A 23,413-nucleotide genomic window follows, 5' to 3' on the forward strand; every position below is an offset into this window, starting at 1 on the left:
TCAGCTGCACAACACCTGATATTGTTGCCAAAGTTCAACAGCCCATTCATAATTGGACCTGCTAATGGATTCTAGCTGTTGAAAGAAGCGTGCATCATGTAAGTGCCAAATTTGTGCGAGGGTCCTGATCAGAAGCAGCAGCATGTTGACTTCATCAGGGAGTTCCAAGTTGCTTCGATGATGCAATTTTCGTGTCCAGGGTTATCTGGTGATGTGAGCTTTGTTTACGATTACAACTCTTGAGATAACCAACAATCCTTCCAGAGAAAACGTCCAAACTCACTAAAACCTAAATAAAAGTGACACAGTTGAAGAGCAAAGTCAAGGAGCATGCTCATTACTTTCTGCGACGACAAAGGGATTTAACACAAAGAATTACAGCAGACCGAACAGTCTCAAACAGTCAATTCCATCTACTATTGTGATGTTTTGCTGCAGCTTCATGAAAATGTTTGAAGATGTTGCCCAAACTTTATCAACAAAAGAATTGGCTTTTGCATCATAACTCAACATCTAACACTTCCTCATTCACCAGGGACTTTTTGATGACCCATCCTATGCACCTGACTTGGGCCTCCTATGACCCTTTTTTTTTCCTATTCTTCTGACTAATGATCAAGTTGAAAGGCTGATCGTTTGACAGAAATGAATGGTCCAAACAGAAACGCAGACAGTGCTGGCACTCGCAGAACAAGATTTCCAAGATGCATTTCGAAAATGGCAGGATTGTTGTGTGCACTAGCGTATGCGTACAAAAGGACTAATTTGAGAGTGATGGCAGCCAATAGGCCCGAGGTAAGGTTTTGACGATAAGCAGTCAAGGTGCAGGACACTACCAAGCCCCCCTCCCCCTCCCCTACTACCTATGCTACTACCACCGCCAGGCAGGACAATTTAAGTATCACCCAACCTGTCTCATTCCCACCATGTTAAGCACGGGACAAGACTTTGGTACTTGGTAACTCTTTCGGGGGGTCGGACCCCCCTCATAAAATACGTCCTTGGCTACACTAAACTGAAAGCTCGAAGAGCAGATGACAAACCAGCTACGAATAGATGACGTATCAACATGGCGGATTGTTTTGAGCGCAACTTTGGAAGTATCGTTTCCCTACGTTTCCTTCACCGGTGCAAAATGTGCAATATATTATCACTAATTTTTTTTTTTTACAGTCTTGCAACCTTCCTGGGAAGTTTGGCGAGTTAATTCTTGAGAAGCCTATTTCTCTCGCAGAAATCGTTGCATTATGTTGCAACGACTAGCCGTCAGAGCGCGCCAATGTAATTTGGGGGAGCCTGCAGCATTAGTCTGTGAATATCTTCATGAGCAGGTGGAGGGAATGTAGTGCGAGAAGAAGTATATTTTGTTCGGAATACATGAATATAATTGGAATTGTACAGTTTAGTGAATTAAAGTACTTCTCAATGTGATTTATAGTAATTTCGAAGAGGACAATGGCAGGTGTTTTTGATATAGAACTGCACGACGCAGAAAATGTAGACCATGACGACTCCGATGATGATGCCATTGAAATTGAGGAGGTGGGCTTGTTCAAATTATGTTTTTTTTATTTAAAAAAAATGTGTGATGATGTATTTGAATGAGAGTTGTTATTCATTATACGCCCGCTGATTTCCGGTGTGCGGCCAGTTGGGGTTTGTTACTAAGGTGCTTCCATATGTGCTCCTTGAATACGTATCAATCTTAGGTGTTTCGCAATTCTGTTTACATAAGTTTGTGGCTAAGTGCATCTGGTAGTATATTTGAAACCATGATTATGATTATAAGAAAGAGTGTACCGCATAGAGTAACCTTCTGTGCATTTAGTGAACGAAAGATGTTACATTTGTTTTGAAAAGTGTCGTATCATCATAGTTACATAATCGTCAGAGTGCATAGTGATATTCGTACCATGCAAATGTCATTGAGTACGTCGTATTCACTGGTTTGTAAATGGTGAACTTGTGCTTATATCAATTGAAACCATGTAGAATAATTACGTTAGTTTTTATGAGTATACTGTGAACATTAAAAATTCATCCCAGTGGACAAATGTATGGGTCCAAGTTCCAAATGTTTAATTTCGAACTAATCATGTTACATAGCTATACATGTTTAACATGGTTTGGTGGTACCCTTGGTCCTCTTGTTCCCCCGCTAGAAAGTGGTGTGTTTCCTCGAAAAGTGAATTTTTTCGTGGTTTATGAAGATTGTTTTTTTATGAACATTTTTCTGTTTTTTAACTTGCAGAAATGTGTTATTGTGAACTAAAGTATGTCAGCACCCAACACAGCAGTAGCAGACAACGTTGCATACTGTTTCGTAAATGTATTATAAAATAAGGCTGCGACTATTTTCACCAGGTGGTGAGAAAAGCATATAGGGCTATTTTCACCAGCAAAATTAATTATTTGGCTATAACATTGTATTTTATCATATTTTATTACTTTCATTGGCAGTATTGGAGGCCTTCCCGATGGCATAGTGGTAATGTCATCCTCTTGTAATCAAGGGGTTCTGTGTTCCAGGATTTTTCCATTGGGGGGGAGGGGGTTGTAAGTTTAGGGATGTTAAGTGCATATTTTGGACAGTTTTTAAAAATATTTGCCCTACTTCAATTTGTTCATAGATGTTTCCAGAGATTAACTGCCCCCCCTTTCCCTTCACTTCGAAAGCGATGAAAACACTTGGACTAATTTACAGATTTACAGACGTAACACACGTTTCTGCCCTCAAAACCTACTTTACAATGTGTGTTGTTCCTATTCTTGAATATGGCTCCTGTATTTGGTCAATGGCATGTGAAAGCAATTTAAAGAAAACAAACAAAGTAGTAAGTTTCTTCGCCAGAATAGTCAAACACAGATGCCCAGCCCTTGCAAACTTCTCCAAACAAGAAATTCTATCCACTCTACAAATTCATGACCTTTCTCTTCGCCGTCAACTCTCAGATTTAACCCTACTCTACAGAATCATTAATGGACAACTTTTCACCAGCGAACTCTTGCCACTTCTTAATATCAGAATCCCACGTCCCAACAGTAAATGCAACAACTTCTTTTACATTAAATCTTCAAGGCTATCTTTAGAACAAAGATCACTTCTCTACAGGCTACAAACCATTTACAACTCATTAAGTGACGCTCCGGGCTTCCATTTATCAAAGCAGACTTACAGAGCGGCGTGCATAAAGCAGCTGAAGAGTAAATAATATTATTTTTGCCCTAGTTGTTATTATTCTTGTTATATATGTATATGTGTGTGTATGTGTCCATCTTATTATTTTGTTTATTTCTTTTCCGGCTGATATCCTGATGTAAAATGGATTTTTCTGTATTCAGGACTTTTCAAATAAATAAATAAACATTGCAGCAGAAGATAAAATATGTCAAATGCAGGAAAAGATGGAAAATAGATTTTTGTGATAATGTTAACATTTCAGTCTAACGATGCGAGTTTGCTTTCCGGATTTAATGAATCGTTAGACAAAACACAAGATCTGACATTGAAAAACACAATTTTTAAAGACATTATTACCAGGAATCATATCATGCAATTCATAAGCTGTTGAAAGATTTTAAAGTTGAAGTTATAAAGAAATGAGGAACACTTGCGCAATATTAATTTTAACTGTATTTTTGTATGGTTCTTGTCGTAGGTGTAACTCGGAGTTAATCTTTGGGGGTGCCCAATTCATCAATAAAATGTCGGTGAGAATGCATTGCACGGGTGTGTAGTGAAGTAGTAAAACATTTTTAGATTCTATGTTCCAAATTCTGCTGGTGTTGTCAAATCTCTGTTTAAACAATGATTCACAAACTGAAATAAAGTAATGAAACTATATATTTAGAACATGGCCATGAAGACTTTAAAATATAGTGGGAAGTTGGGATGCACGTTATATACCTGGTATTGCTTTTGAACGAAATCGGTCAAGGAATTTCATATTGAAGTCTTATACCCTTACAAATCTTTGGAAAATATGCTTGACGCTGTTGAGAGTTTATCTCTCAAATACTTAACGAGAGAGTGGTGTCATGTGCCTCTTTGCCTTAAAAGAAAACTAAATAACATGTGCAAATAAACACATGGCATGTTAGCTGCAAAGCAAAGGCAAGGAATTTTCACTCCTAAATTGAGGTAATGCTATATTTTCAATTATTTAAAAATTGAATATCATTTATTTCACTTTGCAACACAAAGAGCCCACAATGAATCAAACAAAAGTCTTCTCTCCACGTTTTCCAGCAGGCAGTGTCAACCACCATTGTGCCCCACTGGTGCGCCTATGGTCAGATATAAATTTGGGACTTAATGTAAATTAAATTTCTTTTTATGTTTAATGCCTTATACTTCTTTTGCTTCCTCTAAAAAGTTGGAAAAAATTAAATATTGCAGGGAACCAACTAGATAAGAAGAAGAAGACAATTTTTACTAAATCCATATCTATGCAAACTGACAATAACTTTAATTTAATAGGGTGCCAGTAACTTCACAGGGCACTACGATGTTGATACTTTTCTATTTTTATCTGTTTTGCTTGTTCGGCACACCATTTGTCCTTAGCACCCAGGCAACCACCCCTCCCCTTTACAACTCTCTTTCTAATATATAATTTATTTTACAAAGGTAAGAACTCTTACAGCCACGAAAATGGTCACATACATGAACTACAGGATGTGAACTTAGCTTCTTCATGAAATACTTGCCATTTTATATCAGTAAATTTTATATTGGTACTTATGAATATCATACATATAGTGTCACTGCTTTCCAACTCACCACTTTCAGTTTCTTTCTGTCTGGATTCATTTTCTATATCTTCTTTAGCCAGTTTTGCAGTCAAGTTTCAGACATTGTTACACTAAGCTTAACGACAACACATGAACTGAGATGCTACACTGACCTAAGGAATTTGACTGTTCTCTTCTCTACCATTCCCAAAAATCATCCATCTCGCCCAAGTTACACAAAATAGTGTTGCTAACCATAGCAGCACAATTGACTACAAGAAGTCAAACCTGTATCTTTGAATTTCTTCCCTTATTTTTATCGTACATTTTTCACATGAAAGAATCGAAAGGAAAATGCAACAAAATGTATATTTCATTGACAAATCTGTAGCATATTTAAGAAATAATTATTTAGATATTCAAACCCTTAAACTGTCAACACTGTGCCGTATCATGTGTTCCCAGGAAGGAGGGCGAGAGATCTGTTTGACATTTTCCAGACATCCCTTCCCTAGAGCTGACCGAAGCCTTGTCAAGGGAGCTGGTGTTTCCAGGAAATGACCATGCTCCCCATTCCACCCTCCTTCCTTGAGACTTTGGTTTTAGTTGAGCAAATGGTCCACTGGACTATGCTTCTTGTAGAGCTACCAATGGTTCATTTCTGTTAATGTTGAAGTATTTTCAGGTGTTCCATTTTTCTGCTTGGGGGGGGGAGGTGTTCGTCAAAATTTGGGCGTGTGTGTGTGGATAAATCACTGCTGGGTTTGATACCTGGTGGAGGCACACACTGGTTTGGATCCCACTTTAAAATGTAGATCCAGGCCCGATTAGGCTAGGAGTGTTAGATTTATTTGTGTTTATATTTTCATGTTAGGTTTGTTGCTGATAGCAATTTTTGACGTTTCTGTTAAGTTAGAAGTACTAAGTTTGATGGTGTGATCTTTTTGCACGTGTTCTTTGGCTTTTTGGGTCTGCATATAACTGTTTTTTACTAATAAAAAGTGATGAAAGTACTCCAAGATGGCAGGTTTTTACTCCCATGGACTTTGAAATCAAATGCCTCGGTTATTTGTGTTTTCCACGTGCTGGGACCAATTTTATATTACATAAATCATCAAAATCTGTCTATTAAAAAAATAATGAATGTAAACCTCAGTGGGGTACAGTGGAAAGTGAAAAATTTTCATATGGTTCATATACAAAGCATTCCCTGACATTTGCTACAAGACTCGCCGGCTCGGCTTCGGTGCTTGTCTTTCCCGGTGAACGGGGTCTGCGACAGTCGCACGCAACGGTCTCTTTTTTCTGCTCTCTTTCCCTTTCTGTTGACGTTGCAGACTGACACCCCCCTGTTCCACATAGGACCGCTATATTAAACCTCATAAAAAAGTTTAGAGTAACAGGGTCAGTTCTGAATAACAGTGGAAAGAAAAAACTCACGTGTACTTACTGAGGAAAAACTCGATGAGATAGGACAAAGGTTAGAACAGTCTCCTTGGAAATCTATCCGCTGCCTCTCACAAGAAACGGGTGTTTCGAAAACCATCTAGGTCCCCCGATTTGTCAGCCTGCGATTTTTATTTATGGGGAAATCTAAAAAATAAAGTATACAAAGACAATCCGCACACCTTCCGTGAGTTAAAAGAGAGTATTGTACGAGAAATCGGGAGAATAACAGTAGACGAACTTGCACGTGTAGATGCCAAGTTCCTTCGTAGATGCCAGGAATGTGTTGCAGCAGAGGGACATCATTTTCAACACCTTCTGTAGCGAAGGTTAGGACATGATATGAAAACTGTAATTTTAATAGCAGACTCTAGCAACTGTCGCTGAGCCCGTTCACCGGGAGAGACAAGCGCCGATGCTGGGTCGCTTGCCGCCGAGTGTCGTAGGGAATGCTCTGTAGATGATGTGTTACAGTGCAATTGTGTGCTGTTTTATATGGTACTCTTGGGATCACACATCTTGATTATTTGTAGTTTCCAGGCCCTAAAACAAATTTTATATTGCATAAAACATGGAATCCTATTGATGTATGACTCAGCTAGACCTTTGGCCAATGCCAGGGCAGCTGTTTTCAAGATTCTGTCCCCTTTCGAAAAACCACAATGATATTGCAGAAACTGAAAAGTTACATCGGCTTAGAATTCCTTCCAGGGTATTAATGTGATTTGTGTGTGGTTTGCTTTCGCTACTGTCCAGATATTCTCGGTAGTTTCACAAGTTTTCGTAGTCCCAACACTATTGAGATTATATAGGCAGCAGTGAAAGCAAACCACACAAAGATTCACGTGACTGCTCTAAGAAAAATTCAAAGCAGTGTAAGAAAGAAGAAAAAACTGCCCTGGCATTGGCAAAAGGTCCTGCCAAACCATTTTTTTCCCCCACTGGGTCTCATGATTAATCCCTGTGCAGTGAGCTGCTTGTCAGGTGGTGTATTGGTAGTGAGCAGGGTGAATAAAGATAATGATTTTTATTTAAAGAATCATTTTTGTTGATTTTTTAAATTTGAATTGATTTTTTTTAAAAAAAACGCTTAAAAATTGCTTGCATGGTTTTTTGCACCATGCACATAGATATATATATATATTGTTTATAGAAAGTCTTTTTCTACAGAGCCTTCCCTGACATTCGCTACGAGACTCGGCGGCAAGCTCCCCGGCATCAGCGCTTGTCTTTCCCGGTGAGCGGGATCAGCGACAGTCGCTAGAGTCGGCTATTAAAATTACAGTTTTCATATTGTGTACTAACCTTGACTACAGAAGGTGTTGAAAATGATGTCCCTCTGCTGCAACACATTCCTGGCATCTCCGAAGAAAATTCTCATTTACACGTGCAAGTTCGTCTACTGTAATTCTCCCAATTTCTCGTACAATACTCTCTTTTAACTCACGGATGGTGTGCGGATTTTCTTTGTATACTTTATTTCCCCATTTTTCATTCCACTTTTATTCAGAACTGACCCTGATACTCTAAACTTTTTTTATGAGGTTTAATATAGTGGTCCTATGAGGAACGGGAACACCAGGAAATTTCGTTGCAAAAACGTCGTCGCACTTCTCCACAATTACTCTTTCCGAAGTAACACTCGACAAGATAAATCCTTTGTTGTAATGTAAACGTTTGTGGTGCCATATTAAGCCACAATCTTCATCACACGGACACGATACAACACAACTTCCTAGGGAAGATATTACTGGCGTCAGTCTGTAACGTCAACAGAAAGGGAAAGAGAGCGAATAAAACAGACTGTAGCATTTGACTGTCGCGGACCCGTTCACTGGGAAAGACTAGCGCTGATGCCGGACCGCTTGCTGCCGAGTCTCGTAGCGAATGTCGGGGAATGCTCTGTAGTAAATGGCCCTGTAAAATATTTTAACGGTTTGATTAAAGCAAATAAAATATGTACGTAAACACACAATTTTCTGTTTCTGATACTGGAGCTACTATGGATATGTTTGTTGAGTTTGTTAATGAAACTAATAATAATTTCAGTAACTTTTCTTCCAGTGAAACTAAAACATTCTGGATGTACTCTATAATTGTAACTTAAAAATTTTTATAGTCTTGTACCTGAATTTAGGAGATTTCTTTAATGATAGTTCAAAAAATATCAGCTGCCATATTTATTTACAGTTTAATGATATTGACACTATTTATGGTTTAACATGATTAGTATTGTGTATATTTCTCTACACAATTTTTTTCTATTTTTGCCCATAAAATTATTGAATTTTAAATCAAGAGAAATCCTGCGTTTACATTTCCTTTCGTATGAGCTTCACACCATCAGTACATATATTTTATTTCCTTTATTTTCCTATCTTCGGCCCTAATAATCACCATTAAATGATAGTTATGTACATTATTCTATGAATTATTTATATAGAGTGATTGAAATCATTCCACCCTGGTAGTGAGTGTTTGATTTAAAGGAATTTTACATTTTTATGAATTTCAGAGTCCTAGGTTGGGTGGCATTAGGATCTGAATTTGTTTTTTCAGTTTTTGTGTGTGCGTATAAATGGTTGGACAAATAATAACCATAAGAGTTGTCAGACAGGTGTTTTTTTTTTTACTTTGGTATCAGTTTTGTTTCTGCAACTGATTCAAATTTTATGTTGCATAATGCATCAAATCTATCAATTAGACTCAGTTATTTAGTCAAGAACCCAGTTTGATTTATGTTTATGCATGTTAACACATGCTTCGTCACCTTAGTGAATACTTAATGCATTTTTAATGGATAATGATTTTTTCCTTCCACGTACTCCTTTGTGTATTTATTTCTGATTATTCGTCCTGATTACGAACTGATGCAGTCATCTACTTGACGCTCGTGGAGTGCAACGAGGTTTTCTGCTTCACACATGCTTTCATTGTTAGCTTTGGTGGGTCAAGTTTAGGGCTCTTAACCTTTTGAGTCCCAAGGCCATTTTCACAAGTAAGCCTCTCTGTCCCGAGCCAATTTTGAGCAAAATGCAGAGTTTCAATTAAATGAGTGTAGATCGGAGACTAATTGCCCTAGAGAGATGAGTGATATACCGTTGTACGCGGAATGAACCAGAGATTCAGACTATATGAAATTTATGCAAATTCGGCGTATATATGGAGGGGGAAATCCCCTGAAAATACTTTTTTTTTAAAAAATGGGGTTTCGCCATGCCCCCCCCCCCCGGAAAAAAGCATTTGAAAAGTTCAAAATGCACATAGAAATTATCGCTGGCATGTAAGGAACACAAAAATATTTGCATTATTATCATATGACCAATGTAACTTGAGTTGTACATCCCAAAAAGGAATGGTCGGCACGCTACTGATTCAAGCTTCAAAATGCAGCGGTACCTTGAAATGACTTTAGCTCAGAGACTATTTTCCCTGGAGATATGAACTATATACCGTTGTACGCAGAATGAATCACAGATTCAGACGATATATAATTTATGCACCTGCGGCGTATATATGGAGGTGGAAAGGGGGGAAATCCCCTGAAAATACTTTTTTTTTTAAAAAAAATGAGGTTTCGTCCCCCCCGCCCCCCCCCGAAAAAAAGGATATGAAAAGTTCAAAATACACATAGAAATTATCGCTGGCATGTAAGGAACACAAAAATATTTGCATCATTGTCGTATGACCAATGTAACTTGAGTTGTACCCCCAAAAAGGAATGGTGGGCACGCCACTGATTCAAGCTTCAAAATGCAGCGGTACCTTGAAACGACTATAGCTCAGAAACTAAATGCCCTAGAAATATGAAAGATATACCGTTGTACGCAGAATGAATTACAGATTCAGACGATATATAATTTATGCACATTCGGCATACATATGGAGGGGGAAAGGGGGGAAATCCCCTCAAAAATACTTTTCTTAAAAAAATGGCGTTTCCCCCCGCCCCCCCAAATTTTTTTTTCAAAATGCAAAATTTATGCAAATTTGACGTATATATGGAGGGGGAAGGGAGAAAACCCCCAAAAATTATTTTTAAAAATTGTTGAAATGTTTGAAATTTATATTTTCCCTTGAAAAGAGAAGTCCCTTTTCCCGCCTTTTCACCTCCATTTTCATGAAGAAAAAAAAAGGTGCAAGAAACATTTCTGTTAAATACATGTGTTAGGAACAATATAAAAGAAAAAAATCGAAATTCTAGCCAAAAATAGAAAAGTTATAACGTAAAAACTACGACCTTGACACAGCGTCTCAATCGAGACTCTTGGGACCGTGAGGGTTACAGTTGGGTATCTCGTTCGAGACGCTTGGGATCCAAAAGGTTAAATTAAAATAAACTGCGTACAGGCTTTCATAATTAATGAGAAATAACCTAAAAACTTCGTCCTCAGATTTGAAATTGTCTCTAGCTGCAAAATCTTCTTAAATAATTTTCGCAGTGTGCATTTATATTGTTCAATGTTATTCGGAAGAGTATAAGAAATACTCAGTGTAATCCAACACAAGTGCACAAGAGACATGATGCAATTGTAGCCCATCGGTCATTCACAATAGGAATGTATAGTGAAGGTTGGGCTATGTGTTAAGCTTTTTACATTATATTTTACTCTGATAAATAGTACTTTGCAAGACTCTAAACTATGCTAATTACTTTCTGGATGCTTCAAATTCCAAATTGACCTATAATATTGCGAAAATCCTTATACACTAAATCGTTATCATTGTAGAAATTGGAGTGCAACTGTTCTTTTAAAAGGTGCTCGTCTACAAAAAATAATGGAAAGTATTTGTGCAATTGTTAGTGCTACACTATTTTTTGTTTTCGCTGAGGAGAAATAACTTTTTTTTTTTGTTATTGCAGGGGGATTATGATCAAGATCCAAATGTGAATGCAATTATAGAGTAAGTATTTATGCTTAATTTCTTTTAGATTTTAATTATGCTTTTGCAGTCATTGGTAATGCATATTTGGGTTATTAGCAACATTTTTCTAAGGACTATAGATTTACACAAGAGAAAGCACACTCCATGTATGGATGTATGTACCTTCCATGTTGTAAGGTATGCGTTGAAAAATTTCATGCAATACGCAATGCCTTTCATGGAAGTGAAAATATTGGTGAAGGCAGAACTTACCCTTTGTGGGATCACATGTTCAAATCTTGTGTCTAGTAAGTTTTTTTTACGTGTATGTGTGTGTTTTCCCCACTTTTCCTTCCATCATGAATAAATCAGCCAACCAGAATTTATGTACCAAAATGGAAGTCACCCTGGTTCTGATTGTGTAATTTCATGAACCCATGTAGTTTGTATATGATTTGATTTTTATTCATGTCTATAAGTTCATACTGAACAATCATACTAATTATTTGTAGTGTCTTTCATGGAGAATAATTTTTTCTGTCCCACACTGATGTTTCCGAGCTATCAGCCATTTGTTTACATTCTTCCTGGATACAGACTATTGCTGCCAACCCTGGGAGATTTTGTGGGTTCTGTGCACCCTCCTGACCTTCTTTAATATGCTGTGTATGCATCTTTTTCATACAATGAGATTATATATCAGTTACAAATAATAAAGGGATACACAGAGTCCTTACTTGGACCTGTAACATATTGTGTGTTTGTGCGTGTTACTCACTATTAAAGGAAATAAATACATTAAATAGTATTTAACTACTTACGTGAGAGAGTATGGAGTCTTATTAGCACAACGTTTTGGAGTTCAGACTGCCTCCTTTAGGTTCCGCGTAAAAGAAGTTTGTGTGCTCCTGTATACTAATTTTTTTCTCTTTCATAGCTCTCCCGACCTGGAGACTGTGCACCTGTCGGAGCAGACCGTGAACACCGGAAAGGAGAAGGCGGGACCTCAGGACTTCGAGCTCCGCAAAGTCCTCGGGAAAGGTGGCTACGGGAAGGTTTTTCTTGTGCGCAAGGTGACAGGACAGGATTCAGGAACGATATTTGCCATGAAGGTCTTACGAAAGGCATCCATTGTTAGGAACCAGAAAGACACAGCACACACCAAGGCAGAGAGGAATATACTAGAGGCTGTCAAAGTAAGTGAAGTCTGTCTTTCTTTTCACATTGTTTTATAACTTCTCAAACCTTCGAGAAAGGAAAAGAAAGCTGCATGGAAAATGAACAGAATTCTCTCAATCCGTTTACTTTGTTAGTGTCTTTTGCAGAACAATCTATCTGACCGACGGAAGATTATTACAAAATAATATATCTTGAAGTTGATGAGGTAAATTTGAGTTTGAAAATCTTATACCATTAACAATATTTCGTAGATTAGTATATCCTGTAACATTTGTGGCTTGTATTTGTAAATTTATTTCTAGATCTATTTCTAGCGAAATAGCAAAAGTAAACTCCACACCTTAAATTAAATATTAGGATACCGTTCAATTGAATTGAATTCGAATTTGGGATACATTGGAATCGCATTGACCCTTTATATTGTTAATATATTAGTGTGTGTGTGGGGGGAGGGGGGAGTGAGAGACAGTAATACATAAGGTTGAAATAGAGAAAACATCTGCTTGTATGCACTTCAATTTTTGGAAAGTTCACCTTGAAAACTGGGAATTATACTGTGAAAGTTCGGCCCCCCTATCCCTCGTTTCTATCCGGCCCTCTGGATTGCTTCCTGCCTTAATATTCTAATCTCTCCTTTCACCTCACCCTGGGTGCCAAGCGAGCAGATTATTTTTGCGCCGGAATTACGAAAGGGGGCTTTCACATAGAATTTATATTTTTAGGTCCCTGGTTCGTTTACACATGTACAGAAAGTGAATATACAACTTGTTAAATGGACAGTACCGTAGTTCTTTAAATCATAACATTCTAGTAGGATATATTGGTTTATTATACGTAGTTATATATATACATATTTTACACAGCGTTTCCATGTGTGTCTTGCATACACCAAATTAACAAATCTCTAAATCAATATAATTGCGCACCTATGGCATAACCATCGGCATGTCCTTTACCACAGAGTTAGCATAACTATCTCTGTGGGCCTACCCTTAGCTTAAATGATATTCCGTTCCTTACAAATGTGTTTCCTTACACCTTCACTCCTTCTTTTGGGCATCAATTATTCAATACGGAAATATCCACATATTCAAAGCTTTTTCTAAAAGTGGACTTGGGACAGCAACAGTGGCTGGCATAACCAGATGCTACAGTATTTTATCCAGTCTAGCCACCATAAGTGGACTAAACTTGAGGAGACGTTCCTCTTTCGTCGATCAATGGGGAAACACTGTTTTTTCCTAAAGCCCACAGGCCTTTTTTATAGCCGGGGTAAACGTCCGTGGACGAGGACCCCGTAGCGTTGGAAAATTCCACTGCTAACGGTCTTTTGAAAGACAGCTAGCTCCCCCAACCGGGGAGGTAAAAAACAGGGGAATCTAACATCCAGCAAAGCACAATCCAATAAGCACATACACTTACATGCAATAATAACATAAAAGTACCCTCATGGAAACAGATTACTTAACCCTACACCTTGTAGCTGGCCAGCAATTAATAAACATATTACCAAAACCAGTAATGGTCAATCCGACCATTACAGTACTTGGATTTTATCATGGTCCTAGAGTGGCCATCCTGATAATAATCCTAAGCATGTAGTTCGCAGACCTTTGCTTTCTTCAATTCGCTACATGCTCAGGTCAAATGGGTGAAAAGTACATGGATAAAACTAGACACAATTTGCCATTGTGATGTGCAGGTCTCCACCTTCAACAGGCATCATTGCAATAAATGGTGAAACAAACACACGGATACATTCATGCCTTGAGCAGGTTTTGAACCTGGGATCTCTGCCTTTGCAGCCCATGCTGCTTACCACTCCAGCTTGGAGGCTGCCTCTCTTCCTGCTGTATTGTGTTACGAAGTCATCTCAGTTCACTGCATGCATCACTTTTTTTTTTTTTTTTTTTTACTCAATAATAAATAACTTGTCTTTTCTTCACAAAAATATTAGTTTTGTGTTCAGGTGAATGTTGGATACCACAAATTTCATATCAATAAAAATTCCGGTTTCAGTCTGGAAAAAAAAAAAAAAAGCTCAGGTTAACATGATGTTTTAGGTCCTCTTCATGCACAGTTTGACTAATCGGGGCAGGACCTACAGTTCAAAGTGGGATCCGAACCATTGTGTGTCTCCACTGGGTATTTACCACAAAACCCCTTGATTATGGCATTGGGAAGGCTGACGCTATTAATGAAGTAGGCCAGACTGAACAGCACATGGCGGACATGTAGCTAGTTGTGTTACTGTGGTATGAAATACTGTATTTATTTCCAAAAGTTTGTTTCCTTCATCTGTTTCAATATCATTCACCCTCATCATCATGATTAGCCAGAAGTGATGCAAGGTAAGAAAATACAAGGTGCATACAACGGTAGTGCAAAGACAAATTAAGGAAAATAGATTCACCGACTGGACAGCTGGTTGCATAGAAAGGCCATTGGAACCTAGAATGGAATCATGCTCTATAGGAGTGAAATGTAGCTGATTTCCGCAGAAATATGCAACATACAATGTCAAAGAATTTATTCATTTAATTGGATATCTTGTTGCAGCAGTGATCACATACTTTTAACTTTGTCAGTTAGAACTTTATCAGATGTGTTGAATTCCAGATAAATATTTAAGTTGTTGGTAATAAATAATATCAGTGAAGATAAGATCTTGGTTGATGTTATCTTTTTTTTGTTCTTTCATTTGTGTTTTTTCCCCCAACTCTTTCCAATCACCTGATAAAGAGACTAGAAATCTTTAATTTATCATCAGATAGAACCAGTAATTTTCTGAGGATAGCTATTTCTTCATGTTATTTATAAGTGTCTTCCAGTACAATTGGCCTACTTGTATAGGACTTGTCTTCTTTAAGAAAAATAATAATAAAAGCAATTAAAGTATGTTGTAAAACAACGCAGGATTCCAGACTGTTTACTCGATAATGTAAATCAGGAAGAAATAAATAGAGCAAAGATTCCAGAATCACAGGAGAGTGATAAAATTAAATGATTTTATTTATTTATTTATCATTGCTTTTTTGGTCTAATTGCAAAGAAAGGACGAATGATGATGAATGAAATTAATGAAGCGGCAATTGCGAAGTGTCAGTTTCCACCCCATCTCCTCCCACCTCACATTTTCTGGGACCATCCCATGGAACAAGTTCCAGATAGGGACTACAGAGGTGTATAAACATGTGGGTACTCCCATTTAGTTGTTGGTGCCCTTTCCTGCATCCCTGGCCACTTGAAACTGTCATTTTCCTTTCGGACACCATCCTCTTCCTGATTGTGCAGAGAGAAATGCGTCCCTTTGGGGTAGGGGAGGCTGCTCATCTTTCATGTTGTGTATAATAGCGTGACGTGGATTCAGTTATGTTTCCACTTACTGAACGTAACCCAAATGGAGTTTCTCCAGATTGTGATTTCCAAAAGATCCGTGGCCATGCGGTTTAATGTGCTGTGCTTTGTGCTCCGACTGTGGGACGGCATGGGTTTTTGGCCTGTGTATAGGACTGGTGGCAACCCACCATCGTGAGGAAATTGGGGAGCTAGGACTGAGTAGTGTAACTCTGTCTTGGAACTCTTCTACAGTGGCTGAGGGTTTCACTTGCTGACCCCATGTCACCCCTTTACCGATTGAAAGTCTCCACACCTCTAGGTAGGATTGTGGGAGGAGACTAGCAGTCGGGAGATACGTCAAGGCCTTCCAGGGCTGTAGAGCCACGGGTTATTATTATCATATTTGAAGGGAAACTATGCCTAAACTTGTAGGGGACTAAGGCATCTGATTTTACCAATTGTAACTACTTTACTTTCCCCCTGCTACATTTATGTTTGTAAAGTAATTCTAGTGTATTACAAAAAAGTGCATTACCTTTTAATCCATTTTAACTAGGGATGGGCTGATTTTGGCCGATACCAATAAAGTACCGATATAAAATTTACCGATCCGATAAAAAATTCCAAATGGTCCTTGAAGAACCTGAAAGGTTCATTGACCTCCGTAACAAATGTGTGTTTCAAGGTGACTGCAGTGCAAAACAAATTGCATATTTAGACATTTACTTTTTAGAAAGTTGGGCATGGAGATTATCCATAAAAATGACAACAAAATGGCAGAATTTTGCACTAAATTATCAGATATTTATCGATATATCGGATCGGTAAAATAATCGGTAATTTTATTGATACCCTGATATGCCTATATCAGCAGATACCGATAGAGTACTGATTAATCGGTCCCATCCCTAATTTTAACCATCGCTGTATAAGGATGAAAGTCCATCCAAAAAATTCGGAGCACAAAGCAAGGTGTGTGTTGTAATTTTGTTTTTCTAATGTGTTCATGACTCGTGACGTGAAATACCAACATTTTTAAAATTTTGTTCTCTATCTCTGAACCACAGGACAGTCACGTTTATCATATGTATCCCTTGGAATGTGATGATTTTTATCTTCTCTTGCTTTCCAGCACCCATTCATAGTGGATCTTAAATATGCATTTCAAACAGGAGGCAAGCTGTACCTAATTCTAGAATATCTAAGTGGAGGAGAGCTCTTCATGCATCTAGAAAGGGAGGGCATATTTCTAGAAGATACTGCTTGGTAAGTATTGAGACAGACGAACATATATATTAAAAAATACTGAAGAATTTTCTGTTTCAAATTGAATTTGTTGTTTTATGTTGGTTGGTAACAGTGGAGATGGAAGTATTAAATTTGCTTTTCTCTTTTCGTAGAGCATACATGTTATATGTAAAGTAATATTTCGATTATCAACAATTAGTTCCTCTTGTATGTATGTAATGCATGCTTGCATTATTTAATTCTTCTGGTTTATTGACACTTCTGTAATAATATCATTGAACGCCAGTGGTATTGTTACCACCAAAACGTGTCCGCGACTGTATATAAAAGCAATTTAAATATGCTTTTTAGTGTTATATTTTGAGAGAACCCTCTGTCTTCATCAGAAGTTTATTTAACGTTCAAATGTTTGTAACAAACATAAGCTAGAAGATGAATATTGACAATTAAAATTGTGTATGGATTATTCTTGTAAATTGGTATTACTCACAATTAGAACTGAGCCAATACAGATTTGTTTTATGCATGTGCCAGTGCTTGAAACTTTTAACAATTGAAATAATGTTCAACGTTTTCATCAGTATATACGAGGGTGGATCGTTAAGTATCGCACAACAATTTTTTAAAAAAGAAGTTTAATATGTAAGACAACAAATAAATTATACACAATGAAACCACATCTTTTAGCTACTTTTCGACATAGGAGCCAAGTGTTTCAACACATTTTTTTTCCATCGTGGCACTAGTTTCAATATACCCTGTTCATAGAACTCCGTCATTTTGGAATAGAACCATCTGCACATGGTCATCTGTGAGGTTCTTCGGCACCCAGCGGGCACTAACTTTACGAAAATTCAGTGTGTGATGCACGATATTACATACTGTACCATAGGAAATGTTGAACCGCTCTGACAAGGTTCTCAGATGGATCCACCATATGCACAATGGCTGTAACATTCTGTTCCATTGCAGCTGTTACTGGTCGCCCGGAACGTGATGAGTCAACAAGGTTCACATGGCCTCCTTGAAAGAATGTGGACCACCTTGTGATGTTGCTACGGTCCAAACAGTCTTAAATAGATTCTACTTAATAAACATGAAAATAAAAATGCAGTAAACAATTTTTTTAGCCCACTATTATAATTAATATATCCCCATACACGCCCAACATTTGCCTGTGAATTTCACAAAAATTTTGTCCTTTCACCCGCAAAGAGCTGTAATTCGTTTCGTTTGTTCTTCACACGTTGACGACAATAACATATGCGCTAAGTAGTTCACACTTCTGCCGCAAGAGTTACACCTGATCAAACAAATGACGTCTCTAGCGCGACCTTCAAACAATGTGTGTGTAAAATTTCAACGTCCCTGCCACAATAACATCACGGGAAAAAATTGTTGTGCGATACTTAATGATCTACCCTCGTATGTGTCAGTATTTCAATGCAGTTACCTTGGTTATTCCTTGAAATATTCAGGAATTACCTTGGAGTATTGAAATATGTCATTTTTTCGCAAAATCCTTATTTACTCATATAGGTGCAAAATATAAAGAATCACAGAGTTTTTCTAATATCCACAATGTTTAGTCTCTCTTTTGTTGTTGCACGGCATTCTTTGTGAGTTTGGATCCCACTTCAAAATATAGGTCCATTCCCGATTAGCCTATCTGTGCATAAAGTGGACTTTAAACAAACATCAATATTGGCTCAGCCCTTGTTACAATTTTTAATTAAACAAATTCTGTATGTTTTAAATGTGTATACATGTATTGCTGAATAATGTTGATATTTTTCTTTGCAGTTTCTATTTGTCGGAAATTATTTTAGCGCTAGAACATTTACACATACAGGGAATTATTTATAGGTAAGAATTTTTATATGTTGCCCTCAAGGTGGATTCATTTAAAGCAGGTGATTTTAAAAAATCACTGATTTAAATCACTTTATATAAAACATTTAGAGAATTATGTACGTGAGGATTTTGTAGATATCAGACACTTTTCGTGGAAGTACATTAATCTCGTAATCATTTAATAGTATTATTTTCCTGTAGTTTACGGTTATTACAAGCATAAGAAAACAGTTTTTTCTTTGTGACGTTTCAGGAGAACACACGCTCCTTTCATCAGACATTTATTTTCATTTTGACTAAAGATACAGTTATAACAATGGTTAGTAATTTTTAAACAAAAAGAATCCGTTATATAATGGATGTTGTCAATGTTACATTGTTGTAATATAGCAACTTAACTGTGAAAAAAGCAGTCTATTTTATTTTTATTTTAGAATTTTTTAAATTATGAATCCCAAATATCATCAGGTAATTCAAATTCATCATTGTTTTCACAAAGTCTCTTGATGTTTTCTGTCACATTAAATTTTAAAGATGGTGGCTTACTCCATTTGTGAAAAAGAAAACTCCACACTGGATCTATGTTACCATTTTCATTATTTAATTTATTCCAGTGTTCTTCTGCAATGAACGAGGCTTCCCAGACATTTAACTCTGTGTTTCCCGTTAATCTTTTTAAAACCCTTCTCTTTTTAATCAAATGCTTCTCTTCGATGATATGAGTTGACAAACCTGTTCTTGGGTTTAGATTTATAATGTCCAAATCATGTTCGTGCCATCTTATTGCCATTTTCCTTGCTGTTTGTCCCACATAATCTTTTGAACATGAACAACTTATATTATATATTCCTGTGGTTTCCACATCTGGTAGCGAGTTTCTCATTTTGAATTCATTAAATGTACATTCCAAACTTCTTGGTGCTTTAAAAACAATTTTGAAATTAAAACTTTTAAAAATTTTTGCAATTTTATGTGAGAATCCCTTGTGGAATGGAATGCACACAAATTTCTTTTCAACAGATTTTTCATCTTTGTCTGTATTTCTCTTTTCCTTTAGTTTTCTTGCAACTTGTTTTTTGATTTGGTTTATTCTGTTAGTGTGAAAGCCATTTTCTTTTGCTATATTAAAGAGCCTTTCTTCTTCATTTTTGATATCCTCATTATTAGAACATAGTCTTTGTGCTCTCAGGAAAAAATTTAAAAATATGTTATCCATTGTTATACGCGAATGTTCTGATTTGGCATGGATGTATTTTTCCCCCGTAAAACCGTAAACTACAGGAAAATAATTCTATCATGCAAGCAATGCGTACATACAAGAAAAAATCATTTAATAGTGTTTATTAAGCTCTTGGAAAGAAAAAAGAAACAAAATATATGTACTGATGGGGTGAAGCTCATACGAAAGGAAATGTAATATGTAAACTGTAAACACACTTAAATTCTCTTAATTTAAAATTCATTAATTTTTGTAGACAAAAATAACAAACATTTTGTGTAGAAAAATATACAATATCATGTCAAACAGTAAATATTGTTCTGATCATTAAACTGTTAATAAACATGCCAGGTGATATTTTTCAAACTATCATTTAAAAATTGCCAAAATTCAGCTACAAAGACTTTAAAAAGTATTTTTAGTTACAATTCTAGAGTACTTCCAGAATGTTTTATTTTCACTGAAATCAAAGTTAGTGAAATTACGTATTATAGTTTCATTAACACACTCAACAAACATTTCCATAGTAGGTTCATAAATATAGTATCAGAAACAGAAAAATTTATATTTACATATAATTTTTTATGTGCTTTTATCAAACAGAGCTGTTACCTAGAAATAGCGTTTCTATAAAAAACTTATATCTAATAGTTTTTCTTGTATGTATGCATTGCTTGCATTGTAGAATTATTTTCCTGTAGTTTATGGTTATTACATGCATAAGAAAATAGTTTTTCTTTGTGACGACGTAAAAAGATTAAAGGGAAACACAGAGTTGAATGTCTGGGAAGCTTCGTTCCGTGCAGAAGAACACTGGAATAAATTAAATAATGAAAATGGTAAAATAGATCCAGTATGGAGTTTTCTTTTTCACAAATGGAGTAAGCCAATGTAACAGAAAACGTCAAGAGACTTTGTGAAAACAATGATGAATTTTAATTACCTGATGATATTTGGGATTCATAAGTTTAAATAAAAAAAATAATGTGATCAAATTTTTTTTATCTGAAATAAAAATAAAACAGACTGCTTTTTTTCACAGTTAAGTTGCTATATTACAACAATGTAACATTGATAACATCCATTATATAAGGGGTTCTTTTTGTTTAAAAAATTGCTAACTTTAGTAACTGCGTCTTTAGTCAAAATGAAAGTAAATGTCTGATGAAGGGAGCGTGTGTTCTCCTGAAACGTCACAATGAAAAACTGTTTTCTTATGCTTGTAATAACCGTAAACTACAGGAAAATAAAACATATGTCTATATGTGTGGTACCAAAAACCATACCAGCAATTTTTAGTAGGCTTTTTAAAAAGAATCAAAAAATGTAAATAAAAGAAATCATCAAAATTGACTTTTTAAAATAAAAATCATGATTTTTATCCACCCTGGTTGCCCTACAATTTACAGTCTTACAGTAGAAATAGTGAAGTATTGGGTTTCTAAGATCTCTTAGGAAAGAAGACAATTTTATTCCCTGTGATTAGGGACATTGAATTTTTGTGATGGCCAAAAATGCAAAATGTCAAAACCTGATAGCCATCCCCATTAATGGAATTTGCATGAATTTTATTTTCAAAGTAATGTGAAATGCTTATTTTTCTTTTCATTTATTGTTGAAAAGACACTTCTGAGGTTGCATTTGTCAATTTTTAGTTATCATTAATTTGTGCCCTTACATATCAGCTTTTACTTTTATGACAGCCTTAAAGTTTTAGTCTAGAAACGAGGATGCTAACATTTAAGATAAATCTTCTACATGTGAGATTACAGTCTAGATTATCTTACAAAAGATTCACGCCAGTGGAAATTTCTACATGTCATATTTCATCCAGATTATAGGCCAAAAGTTTTTACTAAGAAAGTGGGGTGTGACTATTTTGTGAAGCTTTTTTTTTTTAATATATATAGAAAGAAAATGAGTTGTGCAGGTATTACTGCTACTTAGAATTCATTTATTACTAAGCTGTTTTTGGTGTATGATTTGCATTCACTCATGAATATACGTTAAGGTTCAATAGTCCAAATTGACACACGTTTGTTCGTGACAGTTTAACAAACATTTTTCCAGTCTGGAAAAGAAGTTAACACATTAGTTGTTATTGATTCATTTATGTATTATAGTTGAAATGTTACACCTGAGAAAATTTACTAGTGTTACAATGTACGGACTTACAGACAAAAATCTAACCTTGTGTGTGCAAAGATTCTGCGCATTGAAAGATTATAAACCAATTTTTGGACTGAAAAAATAGGGTTTGACGATTATGAAGTGAAATATGGTATTTTATGTCCATAATTTGACTTTGATACATCTCTGCTTCATTGTTGTGAACAAATCAATGCAAATAACTATTTGTAAATATTGGTGTAAACTATTGACCCCACTATTCTGTTATAAATGTCTTTTTTACCCTGAGAACTTGGATCTTTGGGTAACCATTCTGGTTTCTATTTTTGCTTCGAAAGAAACTGAGATTACAATTTTTCTAATGCAGGGACTTGAAACCAGAAAACATTCTTCTAGATGCCCAGGGGCATGTAAAGCTGACTGACTTTGGTTTATGCAAGGAACATATACAGGAAGGCATTGTCACTCACACGTTCTGCGGAACAATAGAGTACATGTAAGTGGTTTTACTCTTCTAGTCTTGTCTTTGTGAGCTTTCTTCGTTAATTTGCTTATGTTAATTATCAAGGAGATATATTAAGCATTTGTGTATAAGTGTGAGTGTGATTTCTTTCAAATAGGAAAAGGACATAATTAATCTGTATAACCCATTATAGATATCAATTTGTAGCTAATATTTCTATGAAGAATTTGATTATCCAAAATGAAGTTGTTGAACTCTGCACTTTCACACAGTTAATACCCACTTGGAATATCACCAGTGGTAAGAGGATTTGATGTCAATCACCTTACTACTACCCAGAATTTCACTTTGAGCTTAACTTGGGGGAAGGGGGTCCAGAATGAAAATTAATTTTTACATAGGTTCCAAGAGGTTAAGAAAAGTACCAATAACTTGTAATAATATTTTCATAAACCATAATATTTTGGGAGGTCAAGTGCCCCTTGCCCCCACCAAGTTACATCTGTGTTACTTACCAGATTAAAATGTTCTCTTATCCTTAGCTACTCATCTCAATGCCAATAATATGTGTAGTCTTAGTTTCCAAAATTGTTAGGGTTGAGCCGATATGAAATTTAGGCCAATACCAATAAAGTACTGATATAAAATTTATTGATATCGTTCATCGATATTCTACGGATGCGATGGAAGTTGTAAATGTTGTTTAGGAACATGAATTGGTTTATTAACCTCCTTAATTAATTCAGGTAACCAAGTACCCTAGTTGCAAAGTTGTGTTTAGTCGCAAAAGTAATAACAAAATAGAAAATAAATTCATTGAATTACAGGCTCTATGTACATGAAAATGGTAAAAACATTTGTAATTTTACTCATAAATTGGGATGTCTATATCAGCTGGTACCAATAGAGTACCAATAAAACGGTAGCACCGAACA

General features: G+C 36.2%; 1 protein-coding gene across 1 annotated transcript in view; it reads left to right on the top strand.

Annotated features, from left to right (window-relative positions):
- Positions 1 to 1,322: 1,322 nt before the first annotated feature.
- LOC145988529 (ribosomal protein S6 kinase beta-1-like) overlaps positions 1,323 to 23,413 on the top strand; it is a 48,554-nt gene continuing 26,463 nt past the window's right edge. The window contains exons 1-6 of the mRNA XM_083123430.1: positions 1,323 to 1,542; positions 11,045 to 11,085; positions 11,984 to 12,242; positions 16,697 to 16,830; positions 18,616 to 18,678; positions 22,383 to 22,511. Coding sequence (XP_082979556.1) covers positions 1,456 to 1,542; positions 11,045 to 11,085; positions 11,984 to 12,242; positions 16,697 to 16,830; positions 18,616 to 18,678; positions 22,383 to 22,511 — 713 coding nt within the window. The 5' untranslated portion in view covers positions 1,323 to 1,455. The remainder of the gene's footprint in view (positions 1,543 to 11,044; positions 11,086 to 11,983; positions 12,243 to 16,696; positions 16,831 to 18,615; positions 18,679 to 22,382; positions 22,512 to 23,413) is intronic.

This window comes from Lepisma saccharinum, chromosome 6, assembly GCF_977018435.1.
Source record: "Lepisma saccharinum chromosome 6, izLepSacc3.1, whole genome shotgun sequence".
Classification (NCBI taxonomy): domain Eukaryota; kingdom Metazoa; phylum Arthropoda; class Insecta; order Zygentoma; family Lepismatidae; genus Lepisma; species Lepisma saccharinum.